A 20,101-nucleotide genomic window follows, 5' to 3' on the forward strand; every position below is an offset into this window, starting at 1 on the left:
CCTTAAGAACTGGCAGTGACCGTGAGCAACTGGAGGGCAGCTACCATGTCTACCCTTGTATCTGGAATGGGGACACAGAATTCTTCACATGGCAGACGCTCAGCCAGGGCTGCTGACCTAACCAGAACCGAAGCACGGTCTCTGAAAGGAGACCCTGAGGTGGCTCGAACACCTGGAAGAGATAGTTAAAATACTACTTCTCCAGTGATGGTTTTACAAGACGACCCCTCCCTTCCACACTCCCACACGTGCAGAAGGAAAAGCATCTTGGTTCAAACTCTTGTTTTCTACAGCACGAGCCACTCAAATCACTGGGGTGCGCTTTCCGCAAGAAATACAGGTGGGGGCAGAGAGGTTCCGAGGAACCAGACCTCGGCTCTGCAGAAACCTGTGGAAGGACCCCGAGGGGAGGAAGGATGTAGCTAAGACAGGGCTGAGGGCTGGGAAATCCAACAGCATCTTACTGCAAAAGCAAACTGCATCCGGCTGAATCCACAGTTATCAAACAATACTCGGATTGTGCTGACATCCGACCACTTAGAACGAAACTCCATTCCATGCTCATGAACCTATTAGATGAAAACGCCTCAATTTAGATAACTGCAAATTGCTTTCTGAGCATAATTTCCTATTAGTTCATTAATCTCTCTATTCAGAACACCAACAAGAAAGCTGATGATAATTCTGGAGGAAGTGGGCATTAAACCAAAGCAGGAAGGAAGGGGATTAGACATCCAGTAGTATGCTGGCTTCCTGGGTGGAGGGGTACCCCAAAATTAATTCACAAAGTTAGGAACATTATTCACTTTTGTTTAAGGCCTTATAAGGCCAAGTACTAGGCTGAACATTTTACCTTATTTATCTCCCTGAGTGTTTTCTTTTAAATAATCAAGTTTTTTTGTTCTGTCTACAAAAGAAAAAACTGAGGCTCAGAAGGAGTTACACACCAGTTAGTGGCAGAATCAGGATTCGAATATAGGCGTGTGTGTCTGACCTACAGCCTGGGTTCCTAGTTGGTCCTCGTCTTTTTGATTCACCACACAAATATTTACTGGATGGATTTACTAGAGAGACGACGATGAACAAGACTCAAGTTCACAAAATGAGTCTAAGGGGTGTGAACAGCAGAAGAGCCTGAAAAGTAAACAGCGACAAGTGACCAACCTGTAAAAACAAAAATCTCACATGCTGAACCCCGGCTGAGAAATACACTTTCTTTTATGTTGTCAGACTCCTACTTTTACGGAGCAGTTGTTCTGGAACGTGATCCCAGGTCAGGCAGAGTTAGCACCACCTGCGAACTTGTGAGACATGCAAATTCTTGGGGCCCACCCATGATCTGCTCAAACAGAGACTCTAGGGGTGAACCCAGGGATCTTTGTTTTAACGAACACGCTAGGGGCTTCTGATGCACCCTCGAGTGGGAGACCCAGACTCTAGAAAATCAGCTGTGAATAAATGGTTTGGCTCATTTTTTTCTAAGAAGCTGCCTCTCCAGTCTTGGAGCCACGTCTCTGAAATCTCATCTACCGCTGTTCTGTATGTATGTACATCAGTTTCACCGAAATTCAATTCTCTAATGGGCGTGTCTTCCCTAAACTCCTTGACACTGGGGTCTGTGTGGAACCTGTTTCAGTCCCTCACTCAACCCTTCTATCTACCCATAAGTGTGTCCAAAATTTTGCCCATCTTTGAAAACACATATAGACAACCATTCATCCTCGCTGTAATTAGTGCAAAAGCTGCAGGATTTTATTCATAGAAGAATAAGTTCTAACTTCATCTGATGACATCAGTAATGTGGGCTAATAATTATGTCCTAGAGATAGCTCTAAACTCTGTTGTAGTTACACAGGTGTGCTGTCAAAGTTCCTGAAGTATGCTGGGACTTTGTAGCAGCTACAGGCTCTGCTTTTACCGTTCTGGCAGTTTTTCTAAGGGCTAAGCAAATTGGTGTGACCCATGGTGTAGTCCAACCATGGCTTGGTTGGACTTCTGCCCCTTTCAAACCAGGAGCCCCTTTCAAACCAGGAGCCCCTTTCAAACCAGGAGCCACTTTTGCACAAGGTGGAGAGAGGAGGAAATTTCTGCGATAAAAATTGTAATCTGGCGTAAGGACGATTCCTTCCAATATTCCTGTGGTGGGTGCTAATTATCACACCCACTTTGCAGATAAAGAAACTGAACTCCCAAATGACAAGTGTCTTTCTTGCTCAAGCTCACACAGGGAGTTCAGCGACGGGGCTGGGACCCAAACTCAGTTCTGGCTGCTCCCAAAGCCTGTGCTTCCTGCAGCCACCCCTCTCCCCCAGGTCCCCATCCCTCCCCTAGACTCCTCCCCGAAACCTGGGCAGGGTCTGACCTTTGCTCATTATTTCTAGAACAGAAGTAGAAGCAAAGGCCGCCTCAGAGTTCTGCCTCCAGTGCTGAAAATTAAAACAGCTCAGGAAGCGTCAGGCCTTGCTGACTCCTGGCTGCGTCCCTGACATCTAATTACCCGACTTCAAAGCCTCCACTGTGCAGGTGTGAGGATGTGAAAGCTGCCGTTTCTCCCACAGAACACAGCATGGCTACACATGGATAAGACAGGAGCACCTGGCATGTCGGGGGAGTCAGAGAGCCTTCCAGTTGGGCTGCAGGGCTTGGCCTTGTGCCTCTCAGAGTCAGAAAGCCCAGGGGCCATAACTTTGGGGACTCACCTGAGAGCCTGGGTCAATAGAGGACTAAGGTGGAGATGCAGGCCTCCAATCACAAATGTTTAGTAATCACTGCCTCTGCCTACCCTTCTGCCATGGAGCTGAAGGCTCCTTAGGAGCTGGAACTAATTAATCCTGCCCACAACTCCTGGAGGGAAGAGAGTCCTCAGCCTTACCTTCATTAGTCAGGTGAGACCTCCAGCCCGCAGGGAGAGTGAGCACTCACCCCTGCATCATCAGGTAGGGATACAGGGAGGCCCGAAGGAGCCCAAATGAGAAATCCCAGCCTGGGCTGGAGGAGGAGGAACAAGGCTACAGAGGAAAAGTTTCCTACAATCTTTAAAACTAAATGGCCCCTATAAGCAAGTAGATGCATATTCATTTGTAACTCTTGGATACAGTTGAATGTTATTGACTATTTAACAGTAACTGGACCAGAGCGTGTACTTAACACAGGTTTATAGAAAAAGAGACGGAGGCCAAGCAGAAAGGCATGTGTGACCTCTGACAGAGGACGGAACTCTGAGCCTGGCACCAGGCTATGTCCTGTAGTGCCGATTTCTTAAATGCTCACCGCCACAATGGGCACGAGTGATGATTATTCCTTTCGTGCAGAAATGTGAGCTGACTTGCCCAAGGTCACACGGCTAGAAAGTAACAGAGCCAAGATCTGAATCCATCTTAATCTGACTCCAGAGCCCACGGTGGGCACCACAGGTGTTCTCCTGCACCCCACCTGTCACCGGCCATGACCTGGAATGGGCATGCAGAAGTGGGGAGAAGGGCGAGAACTCGAGACCCACATGAAGCCACAGAAACGACAGGAGTTAGGAGGCTAGGATCTAAATCCTAACTGCCGCTTCCCAGCTGTGTGACCTCAGGCAGGTGATTTATCCATGCAAAGACTCAGCTTTCACATCTGTAAAATGGGGAGAATCCTAATATCTTCCTCCTCGGTAGAGAAGAAATAAAGGAGAAAAACACTTTAAAAACTAACCCAGGGATCAGCAAACTATGGCCGAGGGGCCCAAGCCAGCCCACAGCATATTTATCTAAATAAGGCATTTTGGGAATAAATAAATTCGTCGCGTTCATTTGTTTGTGTACTGTCTCTGGCTGCTTTTGAGCTACACGACAGAGCTGGGTCATTGACGAGAGACCGTATGACCCACAAAGTTTAAAATATTTACTACCTGGTCAGCTCAAGAAAAGTTTGCTGACCCCTGACCTTAGATGCTATGAAGATGCAAGGTGTCACCGTGCTCAGCGGACAATAGCACTGTGCGTTTTAAGCTTCAGCTATCAGCTCAGGTTCTTATTCAGAAGTGCTCTTCTTGAGCCCCTACCCAAATGCTACAGGTTCATTTAAGACCTATTTCTGAAAAACACGGCAAGCGACTCTCCTAAAAGTCAGGAAACCAAACTCCCATAAGCTATTTCAGAGCCCAGTATGGCTCTAGGTGACATCGGGCACCATGAAAAGATGCTCCCAGGTACAGCCACTTACTTGCAATTTTTACACTTGAGGCCAAAAAGCATCCCTTTCCCACAGACTGTGCACGTCTGAGACATCCAATACTTGGTGGAAAACCTGTGGAAAAGAGAAAGAAAATGTTCAAGGGCAAGGTCATGGCGACCGACCTGTCCCCAGGAAGATGAACCACTTAATGGGTAAGCACACGGGTCCTAGATTCCAGTCCTACTTCTGCCGAGATATGGGACTTAATCAAGTGGCTTAAACCACTGGAGCCTCAGTCTCCTCATCTGTAAAGTAGGGATAATAACAGTGTCAACCTCATAGGTTGCTGGAAGAATTAAGCAAAGTCATGCATGTCAGGGGCTTCACACAGTGCTTGGCACATAGTAAGCACTCGATGAATTGGGTATGGCTATATCATTACCCAATCTTTCATAACAGTCATTCATTCATTCAATAAATCCCGCCAGATAGCCTACTATGTGCCAAGTTTGAGTCTGGGGCAAAGCAAATGGATGGGGTCAGAAGTGTCCTTGGAGAACCACAAAGCAAGGTAGGGCCTCCCAGGAGTCCAGCTAAGCCATTCCTCATCACTGCTAGTCACGTCACCTGGGAAGCTTCAAGGGGCGCCTCCCCGCCAAAAAGCTGAGACCGCCCCCAACTTTAGTAGCAGAGTCCCCTAAAGTAAAAGACCATCAGCTCGCCTCCCTCCCAACCACCATCACTTGGCTGCAAACAAGGGAGTCTGGAAGCCTCCGATACACAGCCACAAACCACCAGGAACATGGGTACGTTAGATTAACTTCCTGGGCCCCCCACTGCTGCCAGGGTACTTTCTTCTCCCAGAGATACCAGGCAGCGGCAGGGCTGGGCTCAAGAAAAGTACTGGAAGGTTACCGGGTCAGAGTTAATTTTCATTTTCAATTTCTGTCACTTTCAGCAGGAATTGTATCTAATCTCCACCGCCTCACGGTGTCAAATGAAAATCGGACGTGGTTATGTAACTTGGTGCTTGAGAATTCCGAGGGCAAGTTTGCATTCCTCTGCTGTACCATCCTGCCTGATTTGGGTCAGTCACTCTCCTAACAAAATAAGCTGCAGCCCAAAGCCTCCCTATCTAAGTAAATAGCAATATTCTGAATAGAGAATTGTGGCCAAGAGAAGTCCCTCTCCAGTTTTGGGCTGGGGGTTGGTTAAGCCCCTTTCAGCCCCTTCAGCAAGGTCAGCGAGTTTGGCAGGGTCTATTGTGCAGGCTTTGGCGGCTGAGGGGGATGATGTTCACCCACCAGCCAGCAGCACAGGACTCAAGAGCACGTAGCGTGTGTGGTGGGTGGGAGTTCTCTCTCCTTCCCAGCCTTCTCCCATCCCTAGGGTCTGCTCTCCCTCTTCCCAGGTTCTGGCTGACATGATTCTGAGGACAGTGAATAGAATGAGATTTTAACTTCATTTGTTCACTAAGGCTTGTATGAATCCAGTTTTCTTCCTTGTAACATGGAGCCCAGAGAGAAACACAGGGTAAGATCAAAGAGTAAAAAGGCAACCCAATTCCCAGCTTCTCTAAAATGTGCTTGATGCCCAAGATCATCTGGTCATTTCCCTCCTCTAAGCATCAGTTTTTCAATCTGAGGTACCACCAGGTCTAATACTAGGGGGAGGGGCTGGGCCAGATCCAGGGGTGGGGTTAAGCAGGAGGTAGAACTGAGCCAGGGGTATGGCCAATCCAAGAGAGGAGCTGAGCCAGGGGTGTGGCCAAATCAGGGGGTGGGGCTGAGGAAATGACCAATCAAAGAGAAGAGCTGAATCAGGGGTGGGGCTAATCCAGGGGTGGTGCTGAGCCAGGACTGAGGCTGAGTCAGAAGTATAGCCAGTCTAGGGTGTGGCCAATCCAGGGGATGGGGCTGAGCCAGGAACATTGGCCAATCAAGGAGAGGTGCTGAGCCAAGGGTGGGGCTAATCCAGGGGGTGGTGCTGAGCCAGAGGTGGGGCTAATCCAGGAGTGGAGCTGTGCCAAGGGGCAGTGCAGAAGAAACAACAAACCAGCCTTTCCTTTCTGATGCCTTTCTCTCTGCATCTCGCTTCCTGACCACTGACATGTCTATCACATATTTCTCACTATTTCCTCCACCATTTTCTTTTTGGAGACTTAACAACTATCCTGTCAACATATTTCTTTCAAGAACTGTTAATGAGATGCCTTTCTGGGAGAGTGTGCTCATTGCAGCCTCACCCCAGCCATGGGGATGTGTCTGCTGCTGGTACTGCACACCTCCCGCCCCTGCCATAGCCCTGATCTCTCCGTACTGTCATGGTCTGTTAACCGTCTAACCCTGCACTAGACCGTGAGCTCCCCGGGGGGGCAGGTCTAAAGTCTCGCTTAGTGCTGCCGCCCTGGCACAGAAATTCTGTACAAGTGGAAAGAATCCATAAATGAATGGACCAATCCCTCGGCTAGTTCACGGAGGCCTCGGCGCCAAACAAAAACTCTTGACAGCAGTGTTCAAAGAACACAAAGTGCTGAGGTCAGTTAGCTTGTAGACCCGTCACTTAATCGTCCAGGGCCTCAGTTTTCCTGTCTGTCAAATGAACGTGACCATGCTGCTTACCCCACTGAGTCTGTGAGGAGATTGTGAGGATAATGAGATAAAATGTGGAAAGTCAAATCTGGAGAGTGAAAGAATTTTTTATGAGGGATGACTAGTAGCTAGGAATCTCCTTTCCAAAAAGGGCAGATGTACCCAATGGAGAGGCTGTTCCGTGCACCCAACAGGGCTGGAGCTCTGGACTGACTGACATCTGAGCAGAGAGTGAGCATCTCTGAGCTCAGCCTGCAATCTTGTGTCTTCTGGGTGGGGAGACCCAAAATTAGGACATAAAGCATTTGTCTTGACAATGAGACTGTTTATTGAATGGTTACTATAGGCCAGGGCCTTTGCTTAGCCTTTATGTAATATATTATCTCATTTAATTCTCACAACCACCCTATGGTTAAACAGAATTATCTGATGAGAAAATTGAGCCTCAGAGAGGTTAAGCAACTATCTTGAGGTTGCAAAGCTTTACTAGCTGAGCTGAGAATCTAGGTCCGTCTGACTCCAAAATTCTGGCTTTTAACCATCACATACTAATTTTATAAGGACCAGGTTAACAAGAAGCAGACATTTCAGTCCCTGGCTGCCTCACTGAGGTTTAGCCTGACACAGGAGAGAGGGGCGTGGTGACATAGGACTGGAACGACATATCTGCCCAGCCTCTCCCCGGGGGCCTGAGTCCTCTGCCCTCACAGTGCTGGGGGCAGTCACCAGAGCACGCAGGAATCCAGCCTACCTGTGCTTGATGGAGTTGCCAAGGTCTCTGCGAGGGATCTGCGGGGACCAGCGCGGCACTGACAGTGTGTCTGCAGGGAGAGAAGAGAGGTGAAGAGACTGTTACGCAGAGGGTCTGAGACTGGCGTGGGCTCCAGCCAAACCCTGGAAGGAAGATGGAAGCCTACTGGCCTCAGGAAGTACACTAACCACATCACTCGTTAAACCAAAGCCAAGTGGAAAACTGGTTTAGCTTGCGTTATTTTATCCCATGCAAGGTTCCCTGGGTAGGACAGCCAGAGAGTGCCCTAAACGAAACCAGCCGTGCAAAATATTGAGTATCATTTTCATTTACAGAGTGCTTAGTGTGTGCCAGGCATGTGCTGACTCACGTGCCTTAGCTTGCTGCATCATCAAAACAATCCCAAGGACAGGGGTTGTCAGCATCCCCACCTTACAGATGAGGAAACAAGAGTCTTGGAGAGAGGAAGTCATTTGCTCAAGGTCATATACCTCAGAGGCTGTACAGCACCTGTGAATAGAGGCTTGTGAGATTCTAGAGCAGCGGTCCCCAACCATTTGGACACCAGGGACTGGTGCTCCTATGAGAATCTAATGTCTGATGATCTGAGGTGGAGCTGAGGCGGTGATGGGTGCGGCTGCAAATACAGATGAAGCTTTGCTTGCTCACTTGCTGCTCACCTCCTGCTGTGTGGCCTGGTTCCTAACAGGCCACGGATGAGAACCAGTCTGTGGCCTGCTATGGAGCATATGACCTTACATGCAACGTTCTAATGAGGTACATTCCAAACGCCATTCATACAAGTACCACTTTCCTCATTTTTGTTACGCCTTGTATAACTCATAAAGTTATTTACTTACTATCTGAAGTTGACTCTTTGTGTAAATACATTTATTTTAAAAGCAAACTCTAAATGAAAAGCTAATATCACTTTCTATATATTGTAGGTAACTATTTAAAATACATCTTACCACATACCATCTAAACTCATGCTAGAATAAGGGCATGGACTGACGAGTGAATGGATAGATGGATGGGTAGATAGATTGGTAGGTGGGTGGCTAGATGGATAGATGAATGGATGTTTGGATAGATGGGTGGATGGACAGATGACTAGATAGATAGATAGATGGGTAGGTCAACTGTTAGGTAGGTAGGTGGGTGTATGGATGGATGGATGGATGGATGGATGGATGGATGGATGGATGGATGGATGGATGAATAGATAGATGAATGGATTGGTGGATGAATGAGAAAAGGAAAAAACAATAAATCACACAGATTTCAGACTGGATGCCTATCCTCATCTTGTCTTTTCTTGCATTTAGCCTTAAGCTAAATCCCAGCCACCTCCACTATCACTCCACCACTGACCGAGTTGTGGGCCTTCTCCCACAGACCCTAAGCACCAGCCCCCACCTTCACTCCACTACCCAGCTGTCAGCACCACCCCCCTGGGAGCCCTCGGAGGACCCTGAGAGGTGTGAAACCACAGCAGGAACGAACTAGTGCTGCCTGTGAAATCTCCACCAGCTAGGGAGAGAAGCAGCCAGGGGCTGACCCACACGCCAGCTCCCATTTCTCAGGCCAGATGTGTGGAGCCAGCTCCCTGTTTTCCAAGCTGAAAATACGTGCCTCATTTTTCACAGCAATTGTTATGGAGTGGCGTGCTCCTGGCGGAGCCGGGCTTGTCTGAACCGATCAGGGAGCATTTAACCCCAACCCATTCTCTTCTCGTTTCTGTCTACTGACACTGTCTGCAGCCATGTGAAAGCTGTCCCTGTGAAGCTGAGACCCTTTCTGGGAGAGTTCATGATTTTCCAAGCCCTAAAGGGCAGAGAAAACCCAAGAGGGAAGCAGCATAATATATCGATCGGAATTATAGCCAGTGGAATTTCCTCTAGTTTAACTAAAAACTAAACGTCATCTAGTCCAAGCCCCTTTTACTACTTGTTTCAGTTTCTGAGGGATACAAAAAAGACAAGAAAGAAAAACAATTTTCAAAAAAGAGAAAGAAAGAGCATTCTTTCCATTCCTATCTCCTTTGGGGGCTAAAATCAGACTTGGGAGGAAGGAATCTACCTGCTAACTCCTTAAAATGCTTTCTCCAGTGCCAGGGGTGGGCGGAGGTGGACAGCCCTGCTGGAGGGGGGACTGTGAGCTCAGATACACAGGTTCCTCCTGGAGAATGCACAAAACTAGGAGTGCCAAATGGGTTTCATCTCATGGGACATTAGTAGTGGCTGTCTAGAAAGATGTGTTGAGGATTCTGAGGCTCAACAGGAAAGAGCACTGAGATTGATTAGCAACGTCTGCCAAGGGTGAAGAATTAGGTAGTACCTACAAGTCTGAATATATTTGTCTCTCCTGCAAGGACAGACACCACATCTTCATCTTTGCCTCACTACCTCATAAGTGTAGTGCCAGGGGCAAAGTAAGTACTTAATACCTATTTGCCGAATCCAAGATATTTATAATATAAACGCTGAGTTTACTGATCACTCAACATGTGTCCAGCATTATGCTGTGAAGTTTATTCTCGGAAGCTATGCCTTCGTGCACTCGGTGTTCTCATTATTCCCACTGTACAAAGGAAGACAGAGGAGCTCAGAGAGGTGCAGTGACTTGCTAAAGGTCACACAGCCTGGCACCAGCAGAACCTCAAGGTGTAACTCTGCAATTGTTTGCATATCCTCTAAAAGCCCCTACACTTTTGGCCCCCAGAGGACATTTGGCAATATCTGGAAATAGTTTTGACTGTCATGCTAGGGTGCAGGGGTGCTAGTGGTATCTGGTGGGTAGAGACCAGAGATGCTACTCAACATCCTACAATACACAGACAGACCCACACATGAAGAATTAACCCAGCCCCAAAAGTCGGGAGTGCCAAGGATGAGAATCCTGGATCCAGTAAGATGGTTCTTTCTTCTCTAGCCACCTCTCTAACCCCAACACCCTCCAACAAGGCCGAGATGGTATTTTTGAAGCTCAAGTCAGTAGAGAGCAAATCCTCCTTTATTATTTGCACATCTCACTGTTAGATTATATCCCAGTTATTCAGTTATTCTCAATTACAGCACCTTCTCAAAAAAGGAGAAGTAATTAAGTTTAGTAGTTTGGTTTCATTTCCCCATATCTGGTCGAAGGGGCGAATTCTGTCAATTGCATTAAGTGACTGTAGCATCATCAGTCTCCAGCAATAATAACCTCCATGTGGCTTCCTTCGTGGGTGTGAAGATCTGAACTTTGAGATCCTCTCTTTACTTTCTTCATTTGGATTTCATTAAACTTGCCAATGCAAGACTTAAAGCAAAGGAAAACTGTTTAAAGGGATGGGGGCGGAAATCTATGAAAATCCAGGCCTTATCATAACAGAGAAGGCAAACAGCATTTACAGCAATTAAACTGATACAGAAACTTCTGCTTAACAATCAAAGTGCCTATTACGATGTCTCCATAGCTGAACAAAAGATTCTTTTCTACTCTAATTTTCTGATAACAAGTCACGCAGACACAGAGGCAGAACTGTGTACAGCCCTGGTGCCTTCGGTCCCAGGGGGAGAATAACAGACATTTCCTCTTAGATATTTTCATTTCCAGTCACTGGAAAGGGAAATGTTGGAGGGAAGGAGGGTTCTTCTCCCTCCTATAGGTCCTGCTGACGATGCCCTCTCAAAAATGCCTCCTTATGACAAACCAGGAACCCTGGACTTTGAAATTGCCTTGGTAGCCAGCTAGAGAAACGGAGGCCTCAACGGAAGGAACTGATGTTAATCCAGCATTCACGTTATGCAGAGCTTTACAACGAAAAACTCAGGCTCTGAGCTTTGTTAGCCTGACGGAACTCAGGCTAACAAAGGAGTCAGGCATAAGGGAAAAAATTAAAAACACTTAACACAGAGACACCAGCAATAATAAAAATGGACGGTGATAAAGCAAAGGAGAGGAGGAAAAAGTATGAGAGCAAAAGGAATGAGTAAAAATAAGAAAATAAGAAATCGAAAGTAGATACGCTTTTTGTTGAGTGTTGTCATGTACCAAGCACTACTGCCAAAAAAGCCCTTTATATATATTATCTCACTTAATTCATACACTACAGTGTATGCATGTAGGTAATGTATCAGTTGTTATCATTAGCCCCATTTCACCACCAAGGAAGTTAAGAAGCTATGCCATTTGCTCAAAGTCACGCAGCAAGTACAGGCCAGGACTGGGGTCTTTAACTCAATAAATGACAGCCCATTTCATCCCCATTTCACAGATGGGATCACTGAGGCTTAGAAGCAATAAGCAATTGTCCATAGCTAACCTGGTCGAGTGGGGATTCGCGCTACAGACAGGAACAAACTGGGTGCTTTTAGTCCAGACTGCCCTCCAGATACATGGAGTTCAACCCATCCTATATTGTCCATGCCTCCCACCTCTGTCTGAGGAAAGCGAAGAAACGATGTCTACCTGTTTAAGTTCAGGAAAGAGCCTCAGAGGCCCGAAAGATGACGTTACTCATTCCTTCGGTCACTCCTGCAAGTTATTCAATAAATATTTTGTTGAGCAGAACAAAATATGCCCTCTGCCCCCCAAATGTCCACATCCTAATCCCTACAACCTGTAAGGATGTTACTCAACAGACCAAAAGAGGTTTTGCAGATGTGATTAAGGTAAGAATCCTGAGATGGGGGAGAGTACCCTGGATTGTCCAGGTGGGCCCTGTGTAATAATAAGTGAAAGAGGAAGACAGGGGAGTGAGAGAGAAGATGTGATCATTGCTGACTCTGAGGACAGAAAAGGGCCAACAGCCAAGGAAGGTAGCAACTTCTGGAAGCTAGAAGAGGCGAGAAAATTGATTCTGCCGTGGAGCCTCCAGAAGGGACCAGCTCTACGGACTTCCGCCCTCCAGAATGGTGAGATGATAAACTTATGCTGTTTTGAGCCCCTGAGTTTTGGTACTTTTGTAACAGCAGCCACAGGAAACCAACACAACAGCTATTTTATGCCGGGTATGGTTTTGGGAACCGCGGGTATGGTGAATAGGATAATCAAGTTTTCTGAGCTTAGAATTTATAGGAGCGCGAAAGTGACATTCCATGAGGGAAATAAGACAGTCATACTTTGGGGTCTGTTTTAAGTCAATGGGAACCTTGAGATAAGTTAGAACAAAGGCAGGATGCTAGGAAGCTATGTTGGGGGGAGGGGCAGTCTCGCAAATGTAAGAGCTCCCTCTGGTGGCTGAGGGGAGAGCGGCCTGCTAGGCTGTGACAAAAACAGAAGCACCCCACTCCGCCCCCACCCCATCTCCCAACTCCCCACCCCCACCGATCTAAAGCATCAGTCCTGACCCTTCCAAGGTCGTCTGTCTTCCAGTCCAGGCCTTTCTCATTTGAGCTGTCATGATGCCACCTGCAGCCCCCAATAAAAAATCCACAGCCCAGAGTGATTAGTCCACACTGTCTGGCACAGGAGCAATGTTGTCTTATTTACTGCCCATATCCCAAGTGGGGATATGCCTCTTGGAGCTGTTTTCTCATTTAATTCATACAACCATATGAAGTTATATCCCCAGTTTACAGATAAAGACTTAATTGTTCAAAGTCCTATAGCTAGTATTTGGCAGACTTCAGAATTGAACTCAGTTTCCTACAAACTAAAGCCTGTCTCCCCCTACACACACCATACTACTCTCCTCTTTTGAGACAAGTGTAAAAGTTATTTTTTAAGTCACTCAGTCCTAGAGTTGGAAAAGACCACAAGAAACTGTCGATGGCAGTCTGAGTCTTTAAACCTTAAGAGTTACCGTATCCTTAAATGTTGCCATGGAGATAAAGACCACTGAGCACATAATACTATTAATAATAACAGCTAACATTTAGTGAGCACCTACTGCACGGCAGGACTCAGATTAAATGCTTTAGATGTATTATTTAATTTAATCTCCGTAACTTCATTTTAGGAGGTAGAGCTAGGGCTTGAGCTAGGGCAGTTGACCCCACAGCTCAATCTCAGAAATACCGCAAATAAAACGGATGTTTCAAGCTGCCCTTAAGCTTCCAGCTCAGAGACATGACAGACTGAGTGAGAACTTAACAATGGTGTTGCATTTAAATCAACTAGCAAGTTCTTTGGGTCCAAAGATATCTGCAACAGATAAAATTTCGACCACGAAAATTTGGGGCCACAGGCCAGTCGCTAGCTAAAATCCCACTGATTTATCCAAGGTGTCAGCCAATCCTTGACTAGAGCTACTCGTGATATTATTCACATAGCAGGGAATAACTCTATTTGCTTTAATATTCAATTCAAATAGATCAGATCAAGTATTTTAATTACACGTGATGTCTAAAGGTTACAGCTCCATGATTCTTCAAGGCCAAATTGAGTTTCTTTGTGTATATGGACATAATTTTCTCCCTGAGACAATTACGAGATCCAAATTTCATCATCTGGGAGCTGTGACAGCTATGGAGGAGTCCAAAGAACCACTTGGCATTGGGGACTGTGTAGATGTGGGTGGGCCCGGGCGCCATGTCACAAGGGAAGAAATAATGCAGAGGGGACCAATGGGGAAAAGAGATGCTAGGGGTAAGGATTGTGCTGCTCACTCTTGATGGAAGAGGCCATTCACGGGAGGTTCTTAGGGATCTCCTGGCATTGAGGTGAAACAAAGGGCCACAGCGAAGCAACCCATCTAGAAACAGGAACACTGCAAGGCCAAACCAGTCTGCATATATGTGGGGTTTAAACTAGAGACGAGATCTTGAGTGTGGACCTCCTTTTGTGTTCGAGCGGCATACTTCATTTCTTAACAAGAAGGCCATCCAGGTCATCGGGTTGCCCAGTGGGATGTGCAAGCAAGATCGTGGGACTGCAGTGAGCAGACCTATGTTCGAACAGGAGCTCTGCCACTTCCTAGCTGTGAGACCCCGTGGTCCCTTTAACCTCACCGAGTCTCAATTTTGTCTCCTATAAAAGGGGGTCATAATATCTCCCTCATAGGATAGTTAGGAAGATGAAGTGAGGTCATTAATTGGAGCAAGGCTCGGCGGAGTGCCTGACATATTATTGTTATTATTGTTTTTGTCATTGTCATCATCGCTCTGCCTCTGAAATTAACACGCCCATTAGAACATGACAAAACTCTTCATGGACTATGATTTAGAGCAGTGGTCAGCAAGCTAAGACCCTCAGGCCACATCCACATGCCTTTGTAAATAAAATCTGATTGGCGCACAGCCACGCCCACTCTTTACATATTGTCTGTCATGCTTCAGCACTAGGACAGCAGAGCTGTCTCTGTGGCAGAGACGATATGGCCCACGATACCCAAAATCATTATCACCTGGCCCTTTGGAGAAAAAGTGTGTCAACCTCTGACTGACAGCTGTGTAACTCATTTGGCCATTTGGCAGAGATTTTTTTCCTTTTCTTCCCCACCCCCCACCCCAGCTTTATTGAGGTATAATTAGCAAAAAAAATTGTAAGCTATCTAAAGTGTATAATGTGACAATTTGATATTACATAGACATTATCAAAGATCTTTTTCTCTGAAGTCAGAAGACCTGGGTTGAAGATCCACTTCTGCCACTTACACGATGAGAATTCTTGGACAACTGACCTATGTTCTCCAAGCCAGAATGTGCAGGACCATGTGGTGTCACCCCTCTGCTCACCTAATCCTAGCACCCTGTGAGGTGTGTTGCTTCAATACCCATTTCACAGAAGAGAGGACTGGGGCACAGCAGGACCTGTAAGTGGTCCAGCCGAGATTCGAACTCATACCGGTCTCGCCCCTACCCTGCGTCCTTTCTAGCCTTCGCTGTCTCCTGCAATGTCTCTGATTACATGCCACTGCTGAAATCCACTCCACGTCAGCTCATGAGAGCAGAGAGAAAGGAAAATTAACTCTCTCCTCTCACCTCTTCTGTCTGGGCTAATTAATACAATTAATTACACTTGTCACTTTGTCAAATCAGAGAGAAGACCTTGAGGATGTGTAAGTTACAGCTGGAGGGGTAGTGGTGCTGGTCATGGCTGACGGGGAATAAACAGAGAGAGTGCCCTCCTGGAAGAGTCTCCAGGTAGATGCCTACCTTGGTAAGACAGGTGAGCAATGAGGGCACTGAGCAAACAGTAGCACAGCAGGCAGAGGGCTGATATGTGGGGAGGAGGCAGGAAAGTGCAGAAGCTGTGAGGTGAAGACATTACAGAGTTGCAATCAAAGTTTTCCTTCATCACCCATTCCTCCTGGCCCCAGGCCTGATTAAAAATTTTTAAATATGGTGAAGTCAACCTGGAAGCACCTTGAAGATCTAGTGGAAAAAGTGGAACATTATCTATTCCAATACGCCCCTCCAGAGTCAGTCTCCCCCTTTTAAAAGACTATATCACCTTGTGTCTGAATCCTGGCAGGTAACTCCTGAGCTGGGATCCCCTGAATTCCCCGTAAATCAAATGTGTGGACAGTGATAACATCACGTGACTCCTGGAGTCATCACCTGTGATTGATCTGAGCCCCCTCAGATGGCCTCAATTAAATTCCACTGCCGGTAAAGAAGGAGAAGAGAGCTAAGGCGTTTAATTACATTTTATAATGTGCTCACTTGCTGAATTTATTGAAGTGTATCAGGGATTTTTAACCTCATAACCAAACAATGAGAGACCTGGGTGCCTCATGAGCAATTATCTTCCTTGTGGGGATGATAGATGGAGAATCCAACACGTTAACAGTAAGTCGGACATACAAGCTGGGGGGCGTGGGGACAGTGGGGGCTGATGGGGGACACATGACAAGAAAAGTAAGGCAATGGGCCTCTAATTCCATGAGACACCACCTGGATGACCGGAGGGGGGCGCAGCACTAATTATCAATCTTCCCTCGATTCTAAAAATGAGACGTATTAGGAAATCTATCTTTCTTCCCTCTCCCTGTATCTCTACCCCGAACCTTTCTCTTAAATTTCCCCTTGATGTGACGTTACTGCTAAGGTCTGGAAAGAGGAGGGGAGCATGTCGAAATGTCAAAACCGGTTTATGTAATAGGATAATAAAGATAAAAAAGAAAATAAAATCTTAACGTCTATGGAAAAAAGAAAACAGAAGAATCTCATTAGGATAACGGGTCCACCTTGGTTTGGTTGGGAAGTGCCTGGGAAATAAATCATCGATAAGGAAAAATGTGTGGTGCTTCTGGAATTTCGGGAGGAGGTCGCAGATCACTTAAATACCATCCTAAGAGCGGGCTGTGTGTATCCAAAATCATTGTCTCAAAGACCTCCATTATACTGTCACATCTACTCAAGTGACCAAGAAAGGTCCCATGGAAGGAAGAACGTGCTGACCCCAGGCCAAAGAGGAAGAAAGGTCCCATGCATCTGAGAAAACGGCAGGACAGAGCTAAGGGCCAACCCTGGGCTTAAAATCGCCGACGGCCCCATCGCTGTCTCTGGTTCCCGCCCATCCTTCCCTGAGTCGCATTCACACAGTGGATCGCTGTTTTGCAACTCCCACTTCCAATCACAGCGTTCTGTCCAGAACATTCTTCTGCACCCCCTGCCCTACTTCTCTTAGGCTGATTTATCCCAACTCTTCTTCCAAGACCCAAGTCAGGCATGGCTCCTCCAGGAAGCCCTCCCTGAATGCACAGGGGCAGACACCCCTGCCGTGTCCCTCCCATGGCATCCTGTGCTTACCTCTCCAGGCCACCTGCCTCATTACACGGAGAGTCTCTGCTTACACATCTGTTCTCCCCACTACCCTTGAACGTGAGCTCCTGGAGAACAGGTGCTGCCAATCACTCATTTGCATATGTTCAGTGTCTCAAGCAGAGTTTGGCTTAGAGCTGAGAGGTGAAGGGTTTTTCTTGCTAACTCCAGCAAAAGTAAGCCATCAGCAGCCCAACTCTCTGAATGGAGACTTCACTTGTGCACGCCCTCTGGGGCCTGGGTCAGTCAGGGGTCCCAGGAAGCCAGGAGCCCCACTCTGCCCTGACCACCCACCTACACCTACAGCCTCAGATCCCAGATGGGGACCATCACTAAAGCTGGCAAGAGGGTCTTCTTGTGCAGCCTTCCTGGGAGAGAAGACCTGAGAACAAGGAGAGGCAGCCTAGAGACTGGGAGAAGCTCGGGGGCGCAGCCAGCAATACTGAGCCATCTCAGACCACATAGATACAGAGCCTGTCTCTCTGGCCCAGAAGGAAATGCTAATTGGAAGAGGCTGGCTTACTGTGCCCAGCACAGGCTTAAGTGAAGACAAAACAAGAGTTGACAGACAGAGGCCTCATGCTGCCATCATCGCAAATGTCCCTGTGAAGGGAGAAAAACAGCCAGCCCTGTGCTCCATCAATTTCAATTGTAAATGGTCTCATGTTGAAATAAGCCAACAGAAATAGCAGTGTCAGTGACAGGCATTAGGCAGTGGGTGGTGGGGGATACGCAGACCACGGGTTGGGATTTGCAAGTTGGGCTTGACATCTGGACCCAGAAACAGGAGGAAAGAGGTGTTTGTGGACTGTAGGGTCCATAATCCTGGCAACCCAGGGGCTAAAACCCCCTTTTGGCCTAGGAAGCAGGGGACAAAGACAGAATTAATTTACAGGTGAAGCAGACCTGAGTCTCAACCCTGATTCTGTCCTTGTGATTCTTATGTCTGACTCTCTTCAGAACTCCGTAAAATGGGAGTGATAAACCCATATATTCAGAGTCTCCCTAAGAATTGGACACTAAAAAATGAAGCAGGTGTCTGGCACATAGTAGATATGCAATTAATGGCAGCTTTTCCCTTGAGCAATCCAGGTATTTGTTTGCAGATTTCCTTGGTGCCTCTTCTTCCTGGCCTGAGAAGACAAAACTTGGGGAAAAGACTCCTTTGGGAATGAGGCCACGAGACTGCGGAGAAACAGCAGTGAGTTACAGGGAGAGGAGAGCTGTCTAGGTCCCTCTGGCCATTTATTTCCCTCCTATCACCCCGACGCTCATAGCCCTTGCTCGCCCAGATGTGATGGATGGGTCTTAAGTTCCTCGCATACTACATCATCAATTACTTTCATATTTATTGCCTTGAACTGAGTTTATGGATCTTAAATCAGAGGCATTCGGAGTTGTCTGAGTCGAAATTCTCCCCCAATGGAAATGTGGTGTTTTTTAATTATACAGCCACCTTGTAGTTAATGTTCAGTGGAAGTTAATTGTCCATAGAACAAAGGGTTGCTGAGAAGTTCCCCACACAGAGTCATTCCACAGAATTTACTGCCTGAGTGGGCTCAGCCAGAACAGACCCGGCAAGCTTACTACGAGAGACCCCAGTTCAACTTTAAGAAACCCAGACACAAGCCATCCTCAAGTCTGAACTTCAGGCAATAGGCTTCCCCCCTCTCTGTTTCCTAATGCTCAAAGTGCCTTTCAAGAGGTGTCATACTGTCTGCACTTCGAGACATGGTGGAGACAGCCTTGTGATGGATCATATTCCAAGGTCAAGATAGAGTGTTTATATTCCAAAGCATCCCTAAGTGGGGCTGAGATGACAGAGATGTGACAGGTCCTGGTCTTGATGTGGCAGCTCTGAAGGTGAAGCCAGTGAGAAAGGGGGCTTCTGCAACAGGGCAAAGTGTTTATCAGTGAGAAGTGTCATCAGCATTGGGAGTACGGAGGAGCCTCACCCCTAAGAACGTGGAGATAAGGAAGTGGATCCTCCAAGAGTAAAACTAGCCCAACCCCGAATGGATCAGAGGACAGAGAAACAACATCGATTAAAAGCAGTTATTCTCAACAGTAGGTGATGGCATCCCCTGGTGACATTGGACAGTGTCTAGAGACATCTTGGGGGGCTAACAGCTCAGGGTGGGGTGCTACTGGCATCTAATAGGTAGAGGTCAGGGCTGTCCTTAGACATCCTACAATGCACAGGAAGGACAGCACCAGTGCAAAGAATTATCCAGATCCAAATGGAAATCGTTTTATAGTCGAGAATCCCTGCCCCACGAGCCAAGAAGAGACCTAGATCCAGAGCCTGACACAATCAGATTAAATATATAGACAGATCGAAAGAAGGACTCAGTCGACCATGAAAGGAGAGACAAAGAGTCACAGGCGGATGTTGGCTTGACCCTCCCACTCTTCCAGGGCACAGGCATCTTTGACATTACAGTCCATTCCTTGTTCTTTTAGTAATAGCTGCCTGGATTTCTATTGGGAAATTACTCTTCTGGCACCTCAGTCCTAGAGGTCAAGGGCAGGCTGAGCCTTCCTTTCAATCCTGACCCAGGCGTGGTACGTTGAAAGCAATCCAACTTCTCAATCACTGTGATCGGTCCATGGGTGGGCATGTGTCCAAGATAGGCCAATCAGAGTCCATTAAACACCATGGGGCTTTCAAAAAACAAAAAGATCTTCTCTACCCGCTGGAGTAGTAAAGCTGGTGGGCTGCACACCTGAGCATCCACGGGCCACCTGGGGGAATGACCTGCCTCAGACGGAAGCCTACACACTAGAAAAGCAGAGCAGGCAGATGCAGAGAAGCCAAGGACAGACACATCATTTGAGCCCCTGGAGCTTCTCCAGTTATAATTAAATCCTCATTTTTTAAATATTAAAAGCAGTTTGAGCTGTTACAC

At 47.1% G+C, this 20,101-nt stretch overlaps 1 protein-coding gene across 1 annotated transcript in view; it reads right to left on the reverse strand.

Moving 5' to 3' along the window:
• KSR2 (kinase suppressor of ras 2) overlaps positions 1-20,101 on the reverse strand; it is a 366,625-nt gene that overhangs the window by 84,390 nt on the left and 262,134 nt on the right. Inside the window, 2 exon segments of the mRNA XM_011356069.2 lie at positions 4,204-4,287; positions 7,498-7,567. Coding sequence (XP_011354371.1) covers positions 4,204-4,287; positions 7,498-7,567 — 154 coding nt within the window.

Source organism: Pteropus vampyrus, unplaced genomic scaffold (genome assembly GCF_000151845.1).
Source record: "Pteropus vampyrus isolate Shadow unplaced genomic scaffold, Pvam_2.0 Scaffold23, whole genome shotgun sequence".
Taxonomy (NCBI): domain Eukaryota; kingdom Metazoa; phylum Chordata; class Mammalia; order Chiroptera; family Pteropodidae; genus Pteropus; species Pteropus vampyrus.